This window comes from Rhinopithecus roxellana, chromosome 2 (assembly GCF_007565055.1).
Source record: "Rhinopithecus roxellana isolate Shanxi Qingling chromosome 2, ASM756505v1, whole genome shotgun sequence".
Lineage (NCBI taxonomy): Eukaryota > Metazoa > Chordata > Mammalia > Primates > Cercopithecidae > Rhinopithecus > Rhinopithecus roxellana.
In genome coordinates, this window is record NC_044550.1 from 169815464 (window position 1) to 169841049 (window position 25586).

Consider the following 25586-nt stretch of genomic DNA (forward strand, 5'->3'; position numbering starts at 1 on the left):
ATTACAAAAACTGAGTGCAATCTGAATTCAATTCAGTATGAAATTATGGACCTAATTTAAAAGTAATAGAAGAATAACATGATTCAACACTGAAAGCATTTGACTGATAGATATATGTAACTTTATTTTCAGTGACTTGTGTACTTCAAAGTTCCACTTTGATCTTACCTGTACCCTTCTTCAGTAGGAAGGATTATTTTGTTGGGCGGAATGTTGGTGAAAATACGCACGGGAGACTGTTTTCGACCTGTCTTTCCATGTTTATAAAGTGCATGATTATCATAATCTACCTAGAAAGTTAAAAATTAAAACAGAAAGAAAATTTACTCAAATTAGTCAACATTAAGATTCTTTAACCAATAAATGAACAAACTGATGCCAATATATGAGTTAAAGTATTTGCCATGCCAAGTGTCAGGTTCCAGTCCAAGCTGAGGACCGAGGGGAGTAGGTGGACCAGTGGTGGGTAGCTGGAATAACACTCAAGGATCATAGACAATTTCGACATGGCTTTTACTCTCTCTCTGGGCATAAGCAAGACTGGGCACAAGCCATGGGTGCAAGCTGGCCTGGGTGAAGGTTGTATGTACAGCGTTAGCAGGTAATTATACCTCTTACAGACAACAATGGCTCCAAGCCAAGCACGAGCGCATGTGGGTGATCACCTAATGAGCCTCACATGGCATGGTTACATAACGTGTGGAGTTGTGCAACTGCACTCCAAACCTGCTAAGTCACGCTGTGCCAGAAAGCCACCTCAGCCTACTCCTGACTAAAGCGCAGCCATCTCTCTTACACTCCACCCCCTAGGCCGAGGGTGTCCTCTGGGCAGGGACATGTGCCCATAGGGTGGAGCCCTGAATTCATAACACACAATACCACAGAAAGCAATAGCTCCAGGTTATGGCAGGCAACCACCTCATGGTGACATCACCCCAATGTTGCTTTATACATTAAGCCAGGTTTTTGTTCCCCTACCTTTAAAGGCATTGGGGCAGGCAACAACAGATTACCTTTTGTCCCCATACTTGGTCAGAGGAGGTCATCCTTCCTCCTATAGGGTCTTGCCACATGGCCTGACCCCACAGGGGCTGGTGATCAACTAGTCACCTTTGTAACTTCTAGGTAGTGAACCACAAGGTTAACCCTTAATAGACCACCCAGGTATCAGTACAGATTACCATAGGTGTCACCTCCTTGGTGATCACCATCCACAGTGCTCTAAGTTCAGCCCATTGGCTACTTTGCCCATGCCCGGTTCCAAACCATATAGTATCAGTACTAGGTTGGACTGCAACAGCAGTCCAGGCAGCAGTAGCACCTTGGCTAGACCCATCTGTGTATCATGCCCCCCATCAGGAATGGGGGGATGCCCTTCCTTAAACAGCAATGGCTCAAGGTGTAGGGTTGCGTCAGGCTATGCCTTAGGCCCCATGGCCTTATCTTGCATTAGGACTACAGGTCCCAAGACATTTTGCAACTCAGATGCTAAGGGACTTGTACTCAGCATACTCTGCTGCTCCAAGTAGGTGCCCCACTTTGCCAAAGGGGATGTCTGCGCTGTCTCAGTTTGGGAGGTTGTTATCCACCAACACACCCATCACACTATCAGGCAAGTCATACGCACAATGTCTGTAGCCTGTCCTGCCACGCTCTCATGAATCTGAAGGGCAGCATATGAGTTACTAACTGCTTCTTTATCAATCAACAACGGGGCTCAGCTCCCTTCCACAGCTGCGACCAAAAGCCCACCGGTGTTCTCAAGTGCTCCATGCACTGATATTGGCCCCAGCCAAAACTATCTGTGGTCACATGTACATCCAGCTCAAATGGGCGCCCCTGTCAACTACCTATAGGGCTTATGCCTGCTAAATGGCCCACTTGGCTGCCAGGAAGGCGGTCTCAGCCGCACCATCTTAATTCTAGGCAAGGGGAGTGTTGCTGCTTCTAAATCTGCAAGAGAATCAGAGGTGGGCATAATATCATTAACAAGACCATGGCTAATGGTGGGACTATGCAAAAAGCCCTGCGGCAACCTGTGAAAGTCCAATGTCATCCTCCCATGAAGGCAAACTGTTCCTGGCTCTCTGGAAAACAATGCATTAGCCAACTCCACTATATAGTGATACTATCCCAGTTCCATCAAGTCGTGTAAAATATCCAACCCCAGAATGTATCTGCGCTGGTGTCTACCAGCACCAGCACTTGCAGTACATTGGTGGGAGACCAGTGGATTGCTAATTTCACATGTGGCCTCCTCGGGAGGGGCACCTCGGCCAGTTCCCTCATCAAACAGAAGACTTTACACCCCCACCTGGCTGCAGCACATAGTCTTTGGGCTGGAGTGCCAGGGTGGCACCAGGTCACGCAGAAACGTTCTTCTCCTGCTTGGGTATTTTCTAGAATTGTTGCTCTGGAAACAGCTGTCTCCACAAAGTTCACTGGGCTCCTTATCAATTTTCTCTTGCTCCACCCTGGCCAAAATCAAATCTATCCACATCTGTGAGCATGTCACTCACTGGGACCCCGTTTTCTCCCATTGGGGGCACCCTTGCAGGCGGGGCATCTTTCCCTTCTTTTTTTGAGACGGAGTCTCACTCTGTCGCCCAGGCTGGAGTGCAGTGGCTGGATCTCAGCTCACTGCAAGCTCCGCCTCCCGGGTTCACGCCATTCTCCTGCCTCAGCCTCCCGAGTAGCTGGGACTACAGGCGCCCACCACCTCGCCGAGCTAGTTTTTTTGTATTTTTTAGTAGAGACGGGGTTTCACCGTGTTCGCCAGGATGGTCTCGATCTCCTGACCTTGTGATCCGCCCGCCTCGGCCTCCCAAAGTGCTGGGATTACAGGCTTAAGCCACCGCGCCCGGCCCATCTTTCCCTTCTTTATGGCACAGAGCCCTCGATCCCGCCAACAGCCTCCTTGGTATCAGACCAGGTGGGGGTCTCTGGCCAAGACAACAGACCCAGGCCTACATCCAGAGCAGCCCCTAATTCCTTTTCCAAGCTCTGTAGCCAGGCCTCCAGGCGCCCTGCCTGTGCCTGGAGGTCCCCATTCATGGCAGCTTCTAACTCTTTTTCTGAGTTGTGCAGCCAGGCCTCCAGGTGCCCCATCTGTACCTGGAGGGCCCTTACCTCTACTGCATCCCTCAGGGACTGGGTGTGTACTTCTTGTAGCACAGTCAAAAATGCCCATCCAACTCTGCTGGCAAAAGCTCATTCCTTCTCAGTGCTCTGCATTTCTAGCTGCTTCAGTGCCTTCTCCATGCTTGCAGGGGACCCATCTACCGCTGCCCAGGTTTCCACTGGAGCCCATTCAAGCAGTACAGCTGACACTGGGCACCAAAACCCATGTTGTGGCCACATGGCTGACCCAGCATCACCAGGGAATAAAGGCTCACTCTCCTCAGTATCCTGTTCATGATGTCAATTGTCACACCAAGTGTCAGGTCTCAGCCCAAGCTGAGGACCAAGGGGAGTAGGTAGACCAGTGGCAGGTAACTGGAAAAACACTCGAATTGTAGACAGTTTCAACATGGCTTTACTCTCTCTCTGAGTGCAAGTGAGCCCGGGCATGAGCCAACCCAGGCACAGGCCATATGTACAGCGTTAGCAGGTTAATTATACCTTTTACAGACAATAGTGGCTCCAGGCCAAGCACGAGCTCACATGAGTGATCACCTAATACACCTGCAGTGTGGTTACATAATATGCAGAGTTGTGCACCTGCACTCCAAACCCGCTGAGTCACGCTGCACTGGAAGCTGCCTTGACCTACTCCTGACTAAAGCACAACCATCTCCCTTATAGTATTTAACATGAAATTCTCAAGAGCAAGAGTTCACTTACAAACCAACAGCTTCTGTAGCAGTAAAATTTCATTATTAAAAAGATACGTTATGGCAAATTTACATTGTCTAGTATTAAAGGAACAACTCTAAGCTTTTATCTAATACAACAGACTTTACAAGAAAGTCTATCATGTATTCAAGAACTTAGCTTTTGGCATTAAAAAATTCAGCGTTTGAAAATGTGTGCTCATTTGGTCAGGGCTTCCCATTTTGTGTGTGAAATTTGCTCTGTGTCATCTTATGTAAGAAGAGGGTACCAGTACTTAAAGTTGCTGTGAAGGTTAAATGAGATAATGTTTGTAAAACACTTGTTCAAGGCCTGGCATAAGGCAGAAAAATGGAGATGAACACACAGGCTCACAATTATTCTCCCCACAGTGATTATTTCAAACATGTACCTCTCTCCTCAAGGTCCCTAACTCAACTTTTAGTTTCAGCAGATTATCTTGAAAGCAAACCGAAGTGAGTAAGTATGACTTCTATTAGCCTCTTGCTTCAGTCTCCTCCTGCAACCTATTATCCACAAGCATTCTCAATTTGGTTTTAAGACTGCTATGAATCCACCTGGTCATTAAATCCATCTTTCTTTACATCAGTAGCTCTCAAAGTGTGGTGTCTGGATCAGCAATATCAGTGTCACCTGGGATCTCATTAGGAATGCAAATTCTCACCTCACCTAGGGCCTAATAAATCAGAAACTCTGGGAGTAGGGCCTGGCAATCTGTGTTTTATCAAGTCCTCCTGGCACACTAAAGTTTAAGAACCACTGGTTTAGATTATCCACGAGAATACCATGAGGTTTTTTATGAGGTCAGTACAGGTAAGCCTGATATTCAAATAAGTTATGTACTGAATTGTTTCTATTATAAACAAGAATACGAAAGAACTTACAACAAAACTGGCTTGTAAGCTAGCTATTTAATAAGTGAATCACAAAAATGTAAGAAATTGAGGACAAGGGAAAGAGAGGCCTTTAAGGGGAGATTCCCAGGCTTGTTCTCCAGCCCTGTCTAGTTTAAGGCTAAGCTTCAGCAGTGGGAAAAACTAAGTACACTGTAGCACAGGATAAGGAGAGCCAAGGGACAGTGTGGAAAAGCCCCTAAGGGTTTCTGGCTGTCAGTATGGTGAGTCTGCAGTCCAGCATAAACTGTAAAAGCTGGCACGGACTCACAGTTGGCCTATTTGGAAGTACAGTACCACAACAAGGAAACTTTCAGGTCAGATCACATTTGAAGCTCCGTGTTCAGTCACTACATTTCAAGAGAGACGTTGATAAAACTAGTTCATTTCTTTGAAAAATAATGGGAATGAACAGAATTTATAGCTTAACAAATTGGGGATGTGTATCCAGAAAAGAGATGACTGGGAGGATCTGATAGCTATTCTCTAACTGAAGGGGTGTCATATGGAATAGAAATTGGACTTACCCTTTATTGCTTCAGAGAATAGAACTAGGACCAATGGTTGGAAGTTAATGGGGAGCATATTTTATCTTCATATGAGAAAATTTTCTAACGATTAAAGCTATTAAATAAATTGCATTGCCTTCTAAGGCTGTAGGCCTCTGCTCACTGGAAGCATTCAAGTGAAGCTGGATGACGGCTGGTCATGAATTTAGTGGAGAGGATTATTACGTTGGGAAGTCAGCCTAGGTTACCTCTGTTTCTTTCCAACTTTGAAAATTCTATGAATATATGTTATCTATTAGAGGCTGGGATACAAAAATAGATTTTACTACAATATCACCTTAAAATAGTACCATAAGTCATTTTCTTTTAAAATCATTTAAATTCATAATGTTTCCCCTAATGCACTCCTCTGTGTACTCAATAAATATATGGTACCTTATTAAACCAACAAAGACATTTTGAACATTTATGAGTGTCATAAGAAAAAAATTCTTCCCAAGAGATTCATATGAAGCTTTTCAAATGTTGGAGAATAATATTTTAGAAAGATTTCTAGTACATGGAATATTCTATGCAACAAACTAGATAGCAGATGGAAGAGAGGGAAAAAAAAGAACAATTTCTTTATGGTTACCCAAGGAGTCAGAGAATGTATGTGTCAGGAAGGTGGTTGATTGCTTGATTTTGCATAACCTAATTGAGATTATTATTATTTTTAAATGCGGGTTTGTTGTGCTAATTAACTATAAACATATGGTATGTAAAATGCATACTGCTAGAGTAAATTAATGTACCTCTAACATACATCCATATTTCATAGCTTCAGCCACACAAATAAACCTCCTATGGAAGTGCTATAAAGCAAACACAATTTTGCAAATTGCCTATCACTAGTAGTAGAACTGATACACCATTTTCCCATCATTATCCCTGACATTTCACTCACAATGATGATGAGAGGCATTTTCAAATAGAAAATTTCTCTCATGGAACTGATTAATGTGATGAAGTACTGTATAGAAATGAGGGAAAGCACAAAATCTCTGCAATTCCTAATTTTTAATTTTATCTATACGCAAATGTCTTCTGTAACATGAGACTGAAACTAGTTAAATGGAGACCAAGACATCCAAGTCAACATTTATTTTGTGCCTACTATGTTCCAGGTATCAGGTCAGGAAAGAAAGATTAAATAAGACAGAGTACTTGCATTTCCGTAACTCCCTAAGGATTGTCTTCTATTGTCAGCACACACAAAAGGTCCCCAGTACCTTCTTCTGCTCCAGCAACCAGCTTCTACCACAGCAGTAAAGTCTATCATAATCCCCATATCCCATTACCTCTTATTTAAAAGTAACGTGGACATCTTATACCCCTTTTTACTTCAAACCCACTACATGTTTTATGTTTATTATAGATTAAATTTTAGGAATTTTGGTAGCCATCTTTTAATTTGCAATAATTTTCCAGAAATTGCTGCCAAAATATCTTCATTTCTGACTGTGAAACTAATCTTGAAAAACACAGTGTCCTAACAGGCTGATGTTTAAAAAGGATAGCTTTGACAAAAGCAAAGAGCTATACTTTTAACACCCCAGACAAGTGTCCCATATTAAGTACAGACAAGAGACAACAGAATGTCCCAGGTGGAAAGGAGGTGAGATCATCTAATTCAGACACAAAAAATTCAGGACATGAACACCACCACTCCCTGACCCCACCCCCATGGCGGACACCACTAATCACATTACTGTTTGCTACTGAACCTGGTATTCTCAACAAATTCTCCAGAAAATCACTAGCAATTTATCAGGCTTAGTACCAAAAGAGAAACTTAACTGCCATCTCTTTTCTGGTTCAATCATTTTATTTTATAGGTAAGGAAACAACCTGGAGAGATAAAGTGACTTCTCCCAAGATTAAGTAGCCTCTAAAAGGCAGTGCCAGGACTCAGACTTCTGACTCAAAATCAGAGTTTCCTTTCATCATCACATCCTTCCTTTCTAATCTGTTGTTAACAGAACTCTTGGTTTTCTAGGTCTTGGATGACTGTTTTATTCTGTATTCATCAAGTGTTTGATCACTGAAGAGTCTACATAATTTATGTTTTATGAAGATTTGCAGCATTTCTGCCTTCCTCTTACCTGGGAAGTATTTCCAAAAAAATAGATTTAGTGATTTGGGGATTTTTACTGCATTGTGGTTTGAGGGCTTATAATCATCTCAGGTGATGTCCCCCCTAACCACCCGCCAAAAAAAAAGGCCTAATCAAGGTCTATGGGAAAAGATCTGTGAAGGAGGAGAGGGGACTCAAAGTTTTCATTCAATGAAGGCTAATATAAAAGAAAAAAAAGTACCACAAAATGAAGTTAGGCCAGGCATGGTGGCTCACACTTGTAATCCCAGCACTTTGGGAGGCTGAGGTGAAAGGATTGCTTGAGCCCAGGAGTTTGAGACCAGCCTGGGCAACATAGAGAGACCCCATCTCTATTTAAAAGAATTTTTTTTGCTCATGCCTGTAATCCCAGCACTTTGGGAGGCCGAGGCGGGCAGATCACGAGGTCAGGAGATCAAGACCATCCTGGCTAACATAGTGAAACCCCGTCTCTACTAAAAAAAAAAAAAAAAAAATACAAAAAAATTAGCCAGGCATGGTGGCAGGCGCCTGTAGTCCCAGCTACTCGGGAGGCTGAGGCAGGAGAATGGCGAGAACCCGGGAGGCGGAGCTTGAAGTGAGCCGAGATTGTGCCACTGCACTCCAGCCTGGGCGACAGAGCGAGACTCCATCTCAAAAACAAGAAACAACAACAAAAAAAATTTAATGAAGTTAAAGTAACATTAAAAAAAAGAGGAAAGCAAAATGCTCAGAAAGGAGTAATAGGTCCAGAGAAATTTTCAAAACCTAGAAAAATTGTCCAAGAACGTACATCAAATAATGTTTATAAATACATGAGGAGATATGGCAAAATCAGTTTCTCCAACATAAGCATGTAATCACAGTACTGTTCTTCCCTTTAGCAGGAATCAGGAAAAACAAATTTGCTTTGTTTTAGATTTTATTCTCATTTTTCTTTCCAAAGGTTGGCTTTCTTTTTATTGAGAAGACTGCTTTTTAGCCTGTCAGACACATGTGACCTAATCAGAACCTTTCTTCATCAATACACTGAAGTGTATAATTATTGTCCACACTTGGACCTTGCAACTACTTCTCAAAACCATAACCCTAATATTTCCAAAAGTTCTTTCCTAGTAACACAGACTGCCTAGCAAGTGATGGCTGGTTACTCCAAAGTTGCCTCTCTCATCTGCTGTATTCTGGATCTGTCTTCTTTTGCCCTCTCACCATTTCAAACTCTTGTCCATAGTGGGGGGGGCGGGGAACTCCTCTCTAAATATGGATACAACAGTTTTCTAAGGGCATGAATTATTAGGTTGGTGCAAAAGTAACTGCGGTTTTTGCCATTTTTTTTTTTTTAATGGCAAAATTACTTTTGCACCAACTTATACAATTATGCAGTTTTAATTTCTCAGATGTATCAAAAAAGGACCTGAGGAAGAGTTTTACCCCTACCTTGGGACTATCTGAATGATGACAGTGACAGTGATGGTGATGACAATGCCGACAGCAAGAACCTAAACTTAATACTTGCTGTGTGTTAAGGACAGGGCTAAGCCTTTCCATGCATTATTTCATAAAATCCTTAAAACCTTAAGAGACAGATATATTATTGCCATACTCATTTAACAGGTAAGATAAGCTTCAGAGGGGTTAAGTGCCAGCACCAGGATTAAAACTCCGATCCTTTTTGACTCCAGGGTTCATGCTTTTTCACTCAATTATCCATTTGACATACACATGGCACCTACTGTGTGCCAAACATTGCACTAGATAATTATCCATTGCCAAAGGCAATGAAATGAAATGAAATGAAAACTAGAACCTGTTTACGCAGTTAATATTTTTAGAATATGTCAGCTATCTCTGTATTGCAAATGTCTATATTAGAAGCATCCCTCAGACAAGAAACAGGAAACCTGATGCCCCAAAAAGGAGTTAAATGAGCTCTGAGAAAACTTACGATATAAATTTTGCCCAAAGCAGAGCTCAAGAAGTCAAGTTTAAAATGGCTTGTGCTACACACTTTTAGAACAAAACCTGTTAATACTACTTAATAGCCATAAAAAAAAAATCCATTATATTTGATAAAGTAATCTCAGTTTTGGAAATCTATTTTAAGCAAGTTACATAAAACATGAAAAAACTATAAGCATAAAAGGTGTTTATAGCAGTGTTATTTATAGTACCTTAAAAGGTACTTAAAAACAACCTATAGTCCAAAGAGAAGGGAATAATAAATAGCCTGCATATGAAATAATTTAGTTATTAAAGCATAAAGATTGGGTAGCTATGTTTAAAAATGTATACTTATAAGACATAGTGAAGAAAGCAGAATTCAAAATTGCCTTCTATGATTACAAACCTGTAAAAAGTACTTTAAAAAAAAAGATTAAAAGTGAACACTTTGAAAGTATAGTGTCTGCTGTTTGAGAGGAATCACAGAGTCTTTTACCCTCATTTTTGGTAACAGTTTCTTTCAGAATTTTAAAATAATTTTCATAATGGTATATACCTTCAAGATTAGAAAGATTAGAACCAAGTGCTAGCTTGCAAAAGCAAGTGAAGACATTTACGGCTAAAACTCTGCCTTAATCAGAGGCCAGTCGATTATTCAGAAAACTCAAATAGAAACCTCTTACAAAAAGAGGCAGCAGGCTGGGTGCAATGGCTCACGCCTGTAATCCAGCACTTTAAGAGGCTGAGGCAGGCAGATCATTTGAGGCCATGAGTTCAAGACCAGCCTGGCCAACATGGCAAAACCCTGTCTCTACTAAAAATACAGGGAAAAAAAATTAGGTGGGCATGTTGACACACGCCTGTAGTCCCAGCTACTCAGGAGGCTAAGGCAGAAGAATCACTTGAACCTGGGAGGCAGAGGTTGCAGTGAGACGAGATTGCACCACTGCACTCCAGCCTGGGTGACAAAGTGAGACTCTGTCTCAAAAAAAAAAAGGAGGCCGGGCGCGGTGGCTCAAGCCTGTAATCCCAGCACTTTGGGAGGCCGAGACGGGCGGATCACGAGGTCAGGAGATCGAGACCATCCTGGCTAACACGGTGAAACCCCGTCTCTACTAAAAAATACAAAAAACTAGCCGGGCGAGGTGGCGGGCGCCTGTAGTCCCAGCTACTCGGAGGCTGAGGCAGGAGAATGGCATAAACCCGGGAGGCGGAGCTTGCAGTGAGCTGAGAACCGGCCACTGCACTCCAGCCCGGGCGACAGAGCGAGACTCCGTCTCAAAAAAAAAAAAAAAAAAAAAAAAAAAGGAAGCAGTACCTGCCTGAAGACCATACACGGTGATGGCAACAACAGGATTAACTTCAAACACAAGGGAAAAAAATACAGGAAAGTGGAGTTTAAAGCAGAATGAACTTAAAAGACCAGGTGGAGCTACTGTGGACACAAGCCTCATTCTCATTTCAGGCATGGGGAAAATTCCATAGGCATCGCTGTGAAGGAGGAGGTCTACTGCAGTAACTTCTTCCCAGAATCAACACATTCACACAGAGCCATCTCTGCCTTCTCCGACACTCCTGACATCCCAAGAGTGACGCAGTAGAGTATGCACGGCATTTCACCAACTAGAAAGGTGATTTACTTTTCTCTACCCTCTGAACAGAGGAAACCAACATTCATAATGATGAACCTGGGGGGCTGCACAATCTCCTAGTGATGATGAAAGATTAAATCAGCCGCTCTAAAACCTAGCACACTGAGAATCACCCAAGGAGCTTGGTGAGATATTTTTTCTTGGGGCTTTGTCCTCTAATTTTGATTTAGTGGGTTTATTTTGGTACTCAATCTGCATTTTCAACATGCACTCTAGGGATTACAGACATTGAGGAACCACTGGACTAAGCTACATATGGTAAAATTTTAGTGTTTAATACAGTTCATTGTATTTTAATTTACTAAAATCAATGAATAGTCTTATACCTATTTAAGTAGAATCTCCATTCCCCAACCATGCCAGAAAACAGAATCTGTACTCTACCTGGTAATCCAGCATCCGGAAGCTTGGAAAAAACTGACAAATTCGGGATTCAAAAAAATAGGGGAAAATCCAGAAAATGGGTAGTTCTTTGTGACTGTCATCTAATGGATCACAAAAAGGGAAAAATAATAGTAAATTAAAGAAAAAAATAGAAGGTTACAATAGAAAAACTTCTGCTAGCATGAGAAATTGCAATGATTCAACACATTTAAATCTCATACAAAAACAGAAAATGTTTACCAGAGTGCCATTTCAAACCTGACTACTCCCAAAGGTCAGTGGAAATATTCCTTTATATCGAAATATAGCTACTAAGAGTATGTAAAAGTAACCCATATGTATATTACTATTGTCTAGGTAAGGCAAAGATGTTACCTAAAAAGTTGAAAATAGAAAAGGAGTGTCACTTTTGAGGCACAAAGGTAGTCATGACGTAGTGGAAGGACCTCTGGACTAGAAGGCAGTAAGTAGGCCTTGGGTGTGAATCCCAGCTCTGCCACAACTCTTTATCTTAGTTTTCAGGGATGAATCAACCTTGACTGCATCACGGAAGATTCTTAAAAACAGTTTTACCAAAATTAGTGTTTGTGAGAAACAGGGAACACAGCTATTACTTACAAAGCACCTAGTATAGGCTAGTACTTATTACAGCACTATTACAGCTAAAACTCCAACAGGCTGAAAAGCCTTCATTCAGAGGTAAGCCTTATCATAGTGCTTACACTAAGCTATAATAAGTACTTTCTATGTACTGTCTCCTTACAATAATCCCTAGAATTAGATATTATCCCATTTTACAGATAGGGAAACTGAAGCCATAAGCTATCAAGTCCAATGCAGCTAGTAAGTGGCAGAACAGGAATTCAAGCCCACAAAGCTCTTTATTGCTTCCCCAATGACACTGACTTTATCCACTCTAATTAGTGGACTTAAAAACAGCAAATAAGTGAAATACTTAACAATATGAGTCACATTTTATATTTCATTTGCATTCTGTCCCCCAAAGCACTATTAGTGGAGAAGCATGATCACAAAATTCCTGACACTCTTAACAAATTTATCAACTTGCGAGCTAGAAAATGTTTCTAAAAAATGAATATACCAACTAATTAGATAATTTTATAAAATACTTTGAAGCCCTAAGTCACTTTAAACTGAATAATAACCCCCAGCCACTAGACCACCTCTAGGGCTGGGAATCTGTGTCACTGATAACCACAATCAGTCTATGGGATGTCCAACCTCCAACCTCATATCCTGGCAAAGTGTAGAGCCCTGGACCTCAGGCTGAGTGCCCTCTTAGTGTTCTGGGCCAGGCTTTAGGAACAGGGAATGTATGGTCCACAGGGCAGAGGTATGTGTTGGCTTTGTTCAAAAATCTATTCCCAGTACCTAAACAGTGCCTGGCACACAGTGGCTACTCAGTAAATATTTACTGAATGAATGACAGCAGTTCACTGCTCTTCTGCATAATGTCCCATTATCCCCATCAAAAACATAGTATTTTTCCTATAAGCCATTAAAAAAAATCCACATGATTAGAATAATACAAAGTATATCATGATAATGAAGTTTGCTGCAACATCAAATAAACCTGTTTTTAAAAAGAGAACTCAAGACATGTATATTCTATCAGTGCTCTGATTCACTGAGCTCAGCTAATATTTGACAGGAAGTAGATACATAGATACATGTTTACTTTGCAGTAATAAATTATACACCTTGGCTTTGACCTTCTTTCCACATAGCAATTAACTTCTTGAATGTAATAGCCAAAGGTTCAACCAAGCCACCAAACGGAGGATCCGTCACCATAATGATTCCTTCGCCTTTATCTTCCTGTAAAAATGCTCTGCATACTTCAAGGGCAGTCTGGAACAAATAAAAATTCATTTCTAAATTAGGACTAGAGAGAGGCACTTCATCCTATTTGGAGGAGAATGCATTAGACTCAGTCTCACTCTTAATACTGGAAAGTTTACCGAGTCATCTTGCCACCGCAGCATCCCTCAGTGACATTCTGGAGCCTCTCTTTGCCCCCATAAGATTTTATCTTTGGGTTCCTTGATAAGCAGGTTTTTAAAATTGCAAATTCAAACACCATCACTATCAGAAGACTACACATTTCAAATGGTTAAATTAAAAGGCTAAATTTAGTGTCCTAAAAGAAACTCATTACCCATGAAAACCATCTAAAACATTAAATTCAATTCAACAAACAGAAGCCGGGATGGTGCTAAGCACTAGGGACACAAAGACGAAGACATTGTTTTCCTATCTGGCTTGTCCACTGCCATGAGTTTGTTTAATAACAGCTACAAATTACCAGTTAAACATGCACATGTTTTTGAGTATCAGGCAGACATATTTGAACATGCACTGTAAGTAAATAAAAAAGGAAAGTTCACAAATGACAAAGCATATCTGGTCCATGAAACCATGCTATTAACACATTTTCCCAAAGGTTAATTTAAGCTTTTTTAGTAATTGCAAAGTAAACATTAACAGGGATATTTAACGGTTTTTGCTATGGGTGAAGTTATTAAGAGATACCATGTAACAGTATCTCCAGTCAACTGACTTGCAAGTAGCTTTCAAGTACAGTCCCCTTGGTATCCCTGAGGGATTGGTTCCAGGACACCCGCATATACCAAAATCTGCAGGTGCTGGAGTCCCTGATATAAAATATTGTAGTATTGCACTTAACCTATGCACATCCTCCTATATAGTTTTAACCATCTCTAGATTACTTATAATACCTAATACAATGTAAATGATACATAAACAGTTCTTAGACTCTATGGTTTAGGGAATAATGACAAGAAAAAAGTGTACATGCTCAGTACAGTCACCACCACCCTCTTTTTTTTTCCTAAATATTTTTGATCTGCAGTTTGTTGAATCCACAGATGCAGAACCCACAAATGGGGAGAGCTGACTGTACTCATCTACAAAAATAAGTCAACACAGTATACAAAATGACATGAGATGTAAAAATTTAATGGCATTTTAAACTTTAATAAGCCTATATGTGCTTTATAATAAAATATATTTTGTTCTACTGCTAAATCAATTTAGAAGACCCCACTGATAAGAGGAAAACCTTTTTCCCTAGGAGAGTCTTCATTAATTTCCTACTGGAACTGCTATAGCAGAGGATGACTTGTCAAGAAGGTTAATCATTTTTCAAGTGCTGTCTGGCACTTCCTTAACCTGCTTACAAGAACAAGGACTGAAAGCACAGATGATAATATTGAAATCTTCAAACTCCTTACAGTTAAAAGTAGAAAAGAGAAATTACACAAGGAAATGATGTCTAGCTCCTAACCTAACTTTAAAAATATTTTTAAAGGATTTTTTTTCCAGGTGAGAATCAATGGCATCATAGTCCAGCACGAGTTGCTGATTGTCTTAATGTTGATATTCTACAGGAAATAGATACTTGCTTGCACCACCAATGTTCACAGTAATTTGACTCTTTATCTCAGTTCTATCATTTAAAAAGTGCCCGGCAATTTAATTAGCCATCCTTTCTACATACTTTAACTGACTTTGCCATTAAGGCTGATGACATTTTTTAAATACTATATGATTTGCAATGAGAAATCCTATGTGGGGAACTCCCACTTTTGAATCTAGTGGACTGTAAAATGCTGAGGTGTACTAGCAGAGTCTTCTATTCTCCTAAGCACCCTGGACAGCCTCACAGGCACTGAGTGGACACTTAAATACTTAGTGATTGATTAGTGGATGGTAACTCTCTAGTGAAAAACTTGACTCCAGGAGTAGGTAGAAAAAAGGCAGATAGTAAAATCATTAAAACAATGGGTTTCTGCAGATCAATCTCTATAGCTGCAGTGCTATTTAGAGGTTGCTGCTGAAATACAGAGTAAGAAAAGCCTGAGCTGGACGACTCTTTTCTTCAGGAAAGATAAAGTGGAGCTCAATCTTGGCAGCTTATTCCAACCATTATTGTAGAAACTTATAAGGTAATGCTGTACACTTCCTATAAGCTACAAAGAGTTTCAAAGAAAAATCCTAATTACCTGTTACTCTTTAAAAAAATAAAAAATTGCTAGCCAACCTTTAGGTATTTAATTTTATCCTTATTTTGTATTTATTGTTCAAAATAAAAAGCAAAACCATAGTATGGTATTAAAACAGACAAACAACAAGAAAATCCTAACTCACTAGTGTAGCATCAAGCAGTGATTCAAACTCGATTACTTCCTCATTTACTACGACACAGCCCTGACCTCACCTGACGTCAAGGTCCTGTGGTTTCAAGTAGTCAGGCTGGATACCGCCACATCAATATCCTACCAGCCCCACAAACTCAACCTTTCCAAACTTCACTTCCCTCTGTTTAGATGAAAAAATACAAATCCAGGCCATTCCACCAAGTCAGCTTGGACTTCCTTCCCCCTCAGTACAGTCTTCTCACTGCCTCTATGAATGCCTAGACAACCCAGTTCTTTCCTCTCCTTTTCTCACTGCCACTGTCGCAGCTGAGAAGTCCCTCATCATCCACTGGCAAGTGACTTTCAATTCCCACTTTCCTTCACATTCACCTCAACAGTTCTCAATTCTTAGTGATTACCAACCACATAAACTCTTTGGGAAACAGCTGAAATACATCTAATTATAACTGCTGTTTATTTCAATACCTTGTTTTAATGGCTTCACAGCTGAAAAATATTAATATATATCCCAATGCTAAATTGATTCAAATAGAAGGAGTGCTGTACTTACTAAATCAGGGGACTCATTTTTCAATCCCAACCAACAATTCAACATTTGCTTTCATTTCCTGAATGCTGACTTTTATAAAGTCTTGCTTGGTTTTCATCCTCCTATCATTAGTTAATATCTCAAAGCACAATACATAGCAAGCATGGTTCACAATTTTTACAAAATTGATATATATGCATATATTTATGGGTATGCTTCAAAGTGTCTTGATAATTTCACAATATTTTTGGTCAGCTTCCTGGCAGGTGTGATTACTTGGTTGGTTACAGATTTTATTTTATAATAGGCCTGACACAGAGCTCAAACTAAATGTATCAGCTCTACTATGCTGTTTATTCTCAGTGACATTGTTAGCCTCATATTGAAAGGAGCTTTTTTAAGCTGCTGTCCTTTTTTATTTTTAAAGATCTTTTAGTTTTTAGAGCAGTTTGAGGTTCGCAGAAAAAGTGAGAGGAAGGAATAGAGATTTTCCGTACACTCCCAGCCCTGACACATGAATTTAATTACAGTGTGGTAAGTCTACAAAGGAGAACTTGACCCTTTGAGGAGTGGGAGTCGGGGAAGGCTGGAAGAAGTGATTTGGAACAAAGTTCTAAAACATGAGTGGAAGTTATCAAGGCAAAAGACAGCAGAAACCAGCAGGAACAGCACGGGCCTTCCCTGTGGTGCAAAGGCGTCTGACCAGTTCCAGATGAAAGCCCTGTGCCCTGAGCACAGACAGCAAAGGGGAAACAGGGAGAGGGGAGACTAGAGTGGAAATCGGGGTCAGATCACACAGAGCCCCATGGGCCTTCTAAGAATGTGGGCCTTCATCCAAAAAGTAGTGAGAAGTCTTAACAAGGGAATAATAAAATCACCTCTAGGTGCTCAATAAACAGTGAAAGAACAAAAATAAATACCAGTAAATAGTAGAACAGTCACAATTTGACCTTGAGGGAATTTAGCAAAAGAACAAGGGAAGCACTCTGGAATCTGTTATTCCACAATAAGAGAACAATGAGATAATGGTCACAACTCTTACCTTTCCATCAAAGAAATGATGGTTAAACATATTATAATGGCAAAAGCTGTCTTCCATATAAAACTGTGAATACCTGTAAAATAATTACAGAGTTATTTGCCCAGTCACAGCTATAAACACATATAAGCTAAATTTTAAAACTAAATATCACAGCTTTATTTTAAAAATTTCATCATTCTTTAGTTTTTTGAAATAAAGAATAATTTCCAAAAATTTCAGGTAATTTTTAACAGTGAATAAATAACAAACTTAAATGATTTTCCCATGTTTAATTAACCAGTAGTAAAACTACAGAATACTCATATATAAAACACACATGTTCCTATGTACCAGGAGGTTATACATAAACAATGAGGTTACTGACAGATGATTATGCAATTTAAGCTTCCAATGGGTTGGCAATTAAGATACATCTCTCATGGTTAATAATTTTAAGGAGAATACTAAATCAACATTTCTGCTCAACAGCTGTTATTTTCTTCTGTAGGTGATTTTTTTAAAGTATTTAATACAGACCAGGCACAGTGGCTCACACCTGTAATTCCAGCACTTTGGGAGGCTGAGGCAAGCAGACTGCTTGAGCTACTGAATTTGAGACCAACCTGAGCAACATGGCAAAACCCCGTCTCTACAAAAAATACAAAAATTAGCCAGGCGTGGTGATGCATGCCTGCGGTCCCAGCTACTAGGGAGGCTGAGGTGGGAGGATGGCTTAAGCCCAGGAGGCGGAGGCTGCAGCGAGCCAAGATCACACCACTATACTTCAGCCTGGGTGCTACAGCCAGACCATGTCTCAAAAAAAAAAAAAAAGATAATACAAATTACAAATTTTTTTTTTGTCCAATGCAGGCTAGCTTAATAAAATATGCTTTTCAATATAATAGGAAAAACATATGGATTTCATATTTACTAAATTAGTGTGAGGAAAGAGGAATATTTATTGATTGATTGAATTATTTTGTTTTGCTAACACAGTATTTTAAAAAGCCACTGGCAGTGAATGAGAGTACCACCTTTGGGTATTAACATTTTATAAATTCCTGCTAATTTACCAGGAAAAACTCATATCACATTATGACTTAAATCTGCATTTGATTACTTACAAGGCGGAACTTTCTATATTTCTTAACTGTATTTGTACTGTCTGTCCATATGTTTTCCCCATTTATGTATCTGGGTCTTAATGTCTGTATTGCTGATTTCTCAGTTTTCCATATAATATAGAAACCTCTGTTATCTCAATAGGATTTTGAACTTCAACTATTTTATTACACGTAATTTACATATGAATCACATCATCCTTCTTGGGAATTTGTAACCTGGTGAAAAAACTGAAAAAATTCTGAGACATATCCTTACTTACTACAACTTCTTGAACCGAATCATGATACTGGCAACTTCTTTGCTTGTGTTTCTACTCAGTTATCCACTACTGTCTGTAACTGATTGGTCGCCCATGGTGAGTACTTAATGTAAGGGCAGCACTGGTTTATCCTCTTCCCATTAACTGTGGTTAACAGCACAGGCTCCATAGTCAGATGGTCTGGTTTCAAACTATGTGTCTCTCGCTTACTGACTGGGTATCCTTAGTAAGTTATTCAACCTTTCTGAGCCTCAGTTTCTCCATCCATAAAATGGTAAAAGTAATAATTTCTACCACATAGGACTGGATAACAATGAGATAATGTATGTAAAGTACTTAATACAATGCCAGCTACATAGCATGTACTAAAATGTTAAGTACTGTTACTGTTATTTTAATAATTATCAGCTGTAAATATTTATGCCTTAATGCCCCTAATATTAAGAAATTATGTTTATGTTCACCAAAAATAATCCAACCCTATTTCTTCTTGTTCTGTGGAGATGGATACTAGATTGTAGTAGTACTAGTATAGCCATGTGTAAACATGGTATCATTTGAGGGTTTTCTTCTCTCTTCCACTGCTTTATGAGTATGACCAAAGGAAAATACAATCCCTTTTTAACTTAATCTCTATTGTTTTCATTCCTTCACAAAGATACAATAGTCATTTTTAAAAATTAAAAAAAGAAAATTTGATTTACATGAAATTCAGCACAGCACACCTGTCCAAAACATTCTGGGCAGCAGTGTGCAGAGGCAGAGAGAAAGAAAAGCGAAGATTTCAGTTCTAAGTTTCCATCAAATACATAATTTGAGAGCATAATTATTCATATTTTAAATTATGAAAAATCACTCAACATTGCCCTCTTAAAATGAAATTGGCCACAAAGAATTATTCTCTCCATTGAATAAAGCAAACAAAACCAATCAGAAATGCATGCACTTGAAAAATGCTCAAAAGGACATTCATTTGGCCATTCATTCTCTTTAAATGAGAGTCAGTTACCAAGTGTGAAACACGCTCTACACACAGGAAATGTAATCAAGAGCTGAATAAAATTAGTTCATGAAATGAACCTAAGAAATTCATTTTTTGACATAACTTTATTTGGATAATAGTTTGCCAAATAGAGTTTCACATCTTTCATGCTAAAATTAGAGCATATAGAAATCCATCTTAGCAAATGTGAACTTCGTATCTTCTACCCCCTAAAAAACATTTATAGCACATCTATAGAGAACACTGGAGTTTGAGGCAGTTCTCCAACCTTGGATAAACCTGTTGTAAGGCACCAAGAAACCAAAGTCAAAGTCCCAAAAAACTGCTCATTGTCACTCTATACTATGCAGAATTTTTTTTCTGATTTAACTGTGGTCTTGATGAGAAATCTGAACCAACCACACACTCTGCCATGCTGAAAATACAGGTAACAGCCTCAAAGAATTCCAGCAACTTATATGTTTCAATAAACCAGCTCTCTCTTTAGTGTTGACTTTCTATAGAACTGACTCAGTAACAGACTACGTTATCAAAAAAACTGAGCTGTGATATCCCCAATAGAACACCATCAGTTTTTGTTTGCAAGGCACACGCAAAAGTTTATAAGTATGAAAAAAAAGTATCAATATATTCCATACATTATAAAATAACTTTATCCACATCCCCTAACCCCTACTCTGACCAGGACATTACAACTACAGGTGCAAGAAAAGGAAAACTAAAAGGCATGGCATTAAAGGTGAAATAGTTAAGGGGCCATATAAATCTTTCAAATTAAATCAGGCAAAATGAAGAGTTCTGGAGATCAGTTACAAACAATGTGAATTTACTTAACCCTACTAAGTTGTATATCTAAAGATGGCTACTATGGTTAAATGTTATGTTTTATGTATAGTTGACCTTTGAACAACATAGAGGTTAGGGGCGCAGCAGAAAATCCAAATATAACTTTTACCTTCTGTGTCAGTTCCTTTTGCACTGCTATAAAAGAATACCTGAGATTGGGTAATTTACAAAGAAAAGAGGTTTATTTGGTTCACGGTTCTACAGGCTGTACAATCATAGCACCAGCATTTGCTGGGCTTCTGTTGAGGCCTTAGGAAGTTTTTACTCATGCTGTAAGGGAAAGGGGAGCTGGCATGTCACATGGCAAGAGAAGGCGCAAGAAAGAAAGGAGGAGGTGCCAAGCTCTTTAAACAACCAGCTCTTGTGTGAACTAATAGAATGAGAACTCACTTATTACCACAAAGACAGCATCAAGCCATTCATGGGGAATCAACCCCATGATTCAAACACCTCCCACTAGGCCCACCTCCAACACTGGAGATCACACTTCAACGTGAGATACCAACTCCAAACCACATCAACTCCCCGAAAACTTAACTACTAATAGCCTATGATGACTGGATGCCTTACAGATAACAATCAATTAACACATATTTTGTATATGTTTTATATACTGTATTTTTACTATAAAGTTAGCTAGAGAAAAGAAAATGTTATCAAGAAAGTCATTTGGAAGGTCAAAGTGGGAGGATTGCTTGAGGTCAGGAGTTTAAGACCAACCTGGCCAACCAGCAAGACCCGTTTCTATTAAAAAAAAAAATCATAAGGAAGAGACAATATTATTTAATACTCATTAAGTGGAAGTGCGTCACCATAAAGGTCTTCATCTTCATAATGAGTAGGCTTAGGAGGAGGAAGAAGAGGAGCAGTGGCAGACGCAGAAGAAAATCCATTTGTAAGTGAACTTGAGCAGTCCAACACCATGTTATTCAAGGGTTAATTGTATTTTTGAACAATTTTTTAAAGTAAATCAGAGTACTAGCAATAAACACCACAAAATAAAATTCAGAAAACCATTTAAATTATAATAGCACCAAAAATAATAAAACATCTAGAGATAAATGTAATAAAAGCAGCACAAAACTTATATGCTGAAAACTACAAAATATCATTTAAAGAAATTGAAGACCTAAAGAAATGGAAGGATATCTCATGTTCATGGACTGGACAACTTAATATTAAGATGGCAATATTCCCCAAATTAATCTACAAATTCAATATAATCCCTGTAAAAATCCCAGCTGGGTTTTTTTTTTTGCGGAAATTGACAAGCTGATCCTAATATTCATATGGAAATGCAAGACACCCAGAACAGCCAAAACAATCTTGAAAAAGAACAAAATAGGAAGACTCATACTTCCCATTTTCAAAATGTACTATACAGCAACAGTAATCGTGACTGTGTGAGAGTGGCATAAGGATGGGGATAGATCAATGGAATAGAATTTAAAGTCCATAAATAAACCTATATATTTGTGGTCCTTTTGTTTTCATTACGGTACCAAGCCAATTCAATGGGAAAAGAAGTCTTTTCAAAAAACGGTGCTAAAGCAACTAGTCATCCACATGCAAGCAGTTAGACCACTACCTCATATAATAAATAAAAATTAGCAAGCCGGGCGCAGTGGCTCACGCCTGTAATTCCAGCACTATGGGAGGCCAAGGTGGGCGGATCACGAGGTCAGGAGATCAAGACCATCCTGGCTAACACGGTGAAACCTTGTCTCTACTAAAAATATAAAAACTTAGCCAGGCGTCATGGCAGCCCTTGTAGTCCCAGCTACTCGGAAGGCTGAGGCAGGAGAATGGTATGAAGCTGGGAGGCAGAGGTTGCAGTTAGTCAAGATGTGCCACTGCACTCCAGCCTGGGTGCCTGGGTGACAGAGTGAGACTGTGTCTCAAAAAAAAAAAAAAGAAAGCTCGAAACAGACTAAGTGGTGTAAAAGCAAAAATTGTAAAACTCTTTGATGAAAACATGGGTATACATACTCATTAGATTAGGCAAGACTTTCTTAGATATGACACCTAACACACAAGCAACTGAAGAAAAAAGAAAAACTGGACTTCATCACAAGTGAAAAGACAATCCACAAGATGAGAGAAAATATTAGCAAATCATATATCTGATAAGGGTCTAGTATCCAGAATATATTAAGAACTCTCACAATTTAACAAAAATACAAACAACCAATTAAAAACTGGGCAAAGGATTGATATTTCTCCAATAAGATAAACAAATGGCCTATAAGCACATGAAAAGATGTTCAACATTATTAGCCACCAGTGGAATCCAAGACAAAACCTCAAGGAGATACCACACTTCAAAAAGACAGATGATAATAAGCATTGGCAAGGACATGGAGAAATTAGAAACCTCATATATTCCTGGTGAGAATAAAATATGATGCACCTACTTTGGAAAATAGTTTGGCTGTTCCCCAAGAAGGTAAAGATAGTTACCACATGACCTAGCAATTCCATTTCTAGGTATGGAACTCTTTCACCCCCAAAATCCTTATGTCGAAGCCCTAATCACTAGTACTTCAGAATGTGGCTATTTGGAGACAGAGTCTTTAAAGAGGTAATTAAGTTAAAATGAGGCCATTAGTGTGAGCCTTAATCCAATCTGAGTGGTGTCCTTAAGAGGAAATTTGGACATAGTAAGAAACACCAGGGCTACTCACACAAAGAGACCTTATGAGGAGACAGTGGCCATCTGCATGCCAAAGAGAGAGGCCTCAGGAGAAACCAAATCTGCTGAAACCTTGATCTTGGACTTCCAGCCTCCAGAACTGTGAGAGAATAAATTTCTGTTGTTTAAGCCACATAGTCTGTGGTATTTTGTTATGGCAGCCCTAACAAACGAATACCCAAGAGATCTGAAAACCTATGTTCATGTGGAATTTGTACACAAATGTTCATCGCAGTGTTATTCGTAATAGCCAAAAAGTGGAAGCAACTCAAGTGTCCATCAACAGATGAAAAGATAAACAAAATTTGGTATATCCATATAGTACAATATTATTCAGTCATAAAAAGGAATGAAGTACTGATACATGCTACCACATGGGTGAACCTTGAAAGCTTTACGCTAAGTGAAAGAGGTCTGACACAAAAGGCCACACAGTACATTATTCCACTTATATAAAAAATATCTAGAATAGGCAAAGCATATCCATACAGATAGAAAGCAGATTCATGGTTGTCAAAGGCTGGGGCATGGCAAATGGGGAAGGACTGCCCACAGGGAGAGTGCTTCTTTTGAAGGTGATGAAAATGTTGTGGAATTAGATAGTGGTGATGGTTACACAACCATGTGAATATACTGAAAACTGTTTTACGTATGTAAAATATATCTCAGTTTTAAAAAAAGAAACAGGCTGGGCATGATGACTCACACCCTGTAATCCCAGCACTTTGGGAGCCTGAGGCAGGCAAACTGCATTAGCCCAGGAGTTTAAGACTATCTTGGGCAACAGGGTGAAACCCCATCTCTACAAGAAATATAAAAATTAACTGGGTGTGGTGGCACATGCCTGTGGTCCCAGCTGCTTGGGAGAGACTGAGGTAGGAGGATCGCTTGAACCCTGGAGGTCAAGGCTGCAGTAAGCTGAGATCATGCCATTGCATTCCAGCTTGGGTGACAGAGCAAGAAGTTGTCTCAAAAAAAAAAAAATATATATATATATATATATATATATACCTAAAATATCACCAGCAGGAAAAGTTTTCAAGGTTTTATATCTACTTTTTAAAGTGTTTGTATACATAAAAAAGGTTTAAGCCAAAACCCATAATGTTTTGGATGGCAGAATTAAAGATCATTTTTCCTTTTTTAAAACCAAAGTAAACCAAGGGATTCTTGCAATTTTAACAAGTTGTTTGAGAAGACACAGAATAATATCTCCTACTCTGTATAAATCAGTCCACTAAAACTAGCTTGAAAAAGCTTGTCTTTAATAACTTAGAATCATTATATAACTTTTAATGTAAATTCAAAACCGTACTATTAGAAAGATCACACTGTACCATTTTCACTGAAGTAAAAGTGCCAAAGGTAGGAATATGAGTGCTGCTGACAACTGTATAGGTTGTCTTGAATAGTTTAGTTATGGACATCTGGTTTTTTGTCTCTCCAGCACCTACATCCCTACTCTTTAAGTTGAACACCTGTTTCCTGTGGAGAACCGACTCCATGTGATTGGTGAGAGGCTGGCTGGAGTACCCCATCTGCCAGGCCACGGTGATGGCTCTGGAATCAGCAAGTGACCCCAGCCAGGCTAATCAGAACACTCTCTGGAGTTTTGCTGCTGGAGCTCTCAGGAAGAACTGCCTCTTTCCACTGGGCAGTTAAGCCGAAGACTAGATAAGCTTAAAGCTGCTGCCACCAACGTCCCTGGCAGTAGGAGGGAAGCTGTCTGCAGAAAGAAATCAATACGCAGAGAAAGGCAGAATGAGAGGTGGAAAGAGAAAGAGGGAGCCCTAGCAACACTGTGTGAGGCTCACTATCTCAACTAGACTACAGCCTGCTATATCCCAGACCTCAGTAATGTGAACCAATAAATTCTCTTTTACGTAATTGTATTTCCAGGTCTCCAAGGAAAAATTCCTGAGTGCCTTATTCTAAAAATATAAATAACCTAGAAACTAGTTTTGATTCATCTAGAAATCTCTGTAGAACAAGGCAGGAGGATACAGGGAGAAAGGGAGAGATGGAAGGATGACAAGAAAGAAACTGACTATATGAGAAAGGCACATATACAAGTTCAAAAGCAAAGTTATTTCCAAAGGATAGCTTAGTTTTTGGAGCCAGACTGCCTTGGCTTGAATTCTAGCTTGGGCACTTATAAACTGTGATTTTGATCAAGCTATTTAACCTCTTCATGCCTTAGTTTTCTCATCTGGAAAAATGAGGATGATGATAGCATCTATCTTACAGGGCTAATGTGAGGAATGAGTCAGGGCAAGGCCTGAAATATAACAGGCACTCAAAAAACACCAGCTATACCAGGCACAGTGGTTCACACCTGTAATTCCAGCAATTTGGGAGGCCGAGGGAGGTAGATCACTTGAGGTCAGGAGTTCGAGATCAGCCTGGCCAACATGGTGAGATCCCCTCTCTACTAAAAATACAAAAATTAGCCACGCATGGCAGTGCACACCTGTAATCCCAGCTACTGGGGAGGCTGAGGCAGGAGAATCACTTGAGCCCAGGGGGCGGTGGTTGCAGTGAGCT

The 25586-nt window shown here is 39.6% G+C and overlaps 1 protein-coding gene and 1 long non-coding RNA gene across 2 annotated transcripts in view; one reads left to right on the forward strand and one right to left on the reverse strand.

Moving 5' to 3' along the window:
• LOC115894955 overlaps positions 1-25394 on the forward strand; it is a 39106-nt gene extending 13712 nt beyond the window's left edge. Inside the window, exon 3 of the long non-coding RNA XR_004055171.1 lies at positions 24490-25394. This is a non-coding gene — a long non-coding RNA (uncharacterized LOC115894955). The remainder of the gene's footprint in view (positions 1-24489) is intronic.
• Positions 1-25586, reverse strand: part of ZCCHC4 (zinc finger CCHC-type containing 4) — a 56986-nt gene that overhangs the window by 7574 nt on the left and 23826 nt on the right. The window contains exons 6-9 of the mRNA XM_010362980.2: positions 17139-17211; positions 13087-13237; positions 11366-11466; positions 169-290 (exon numbers count right to left, since the gene is read on the reverse strand). Coding sequence (XP_010361282.2) covers positions 169-290; positions 11366-11466; positions 13087-13237; positions 17139-17211 — 447 coding nt within the window. The remainder of the gene's footprint in view (positions 1-168; positions 291-11365; positions 11467-13086; positions 13238-17138; positions 17212-25586) is intronic.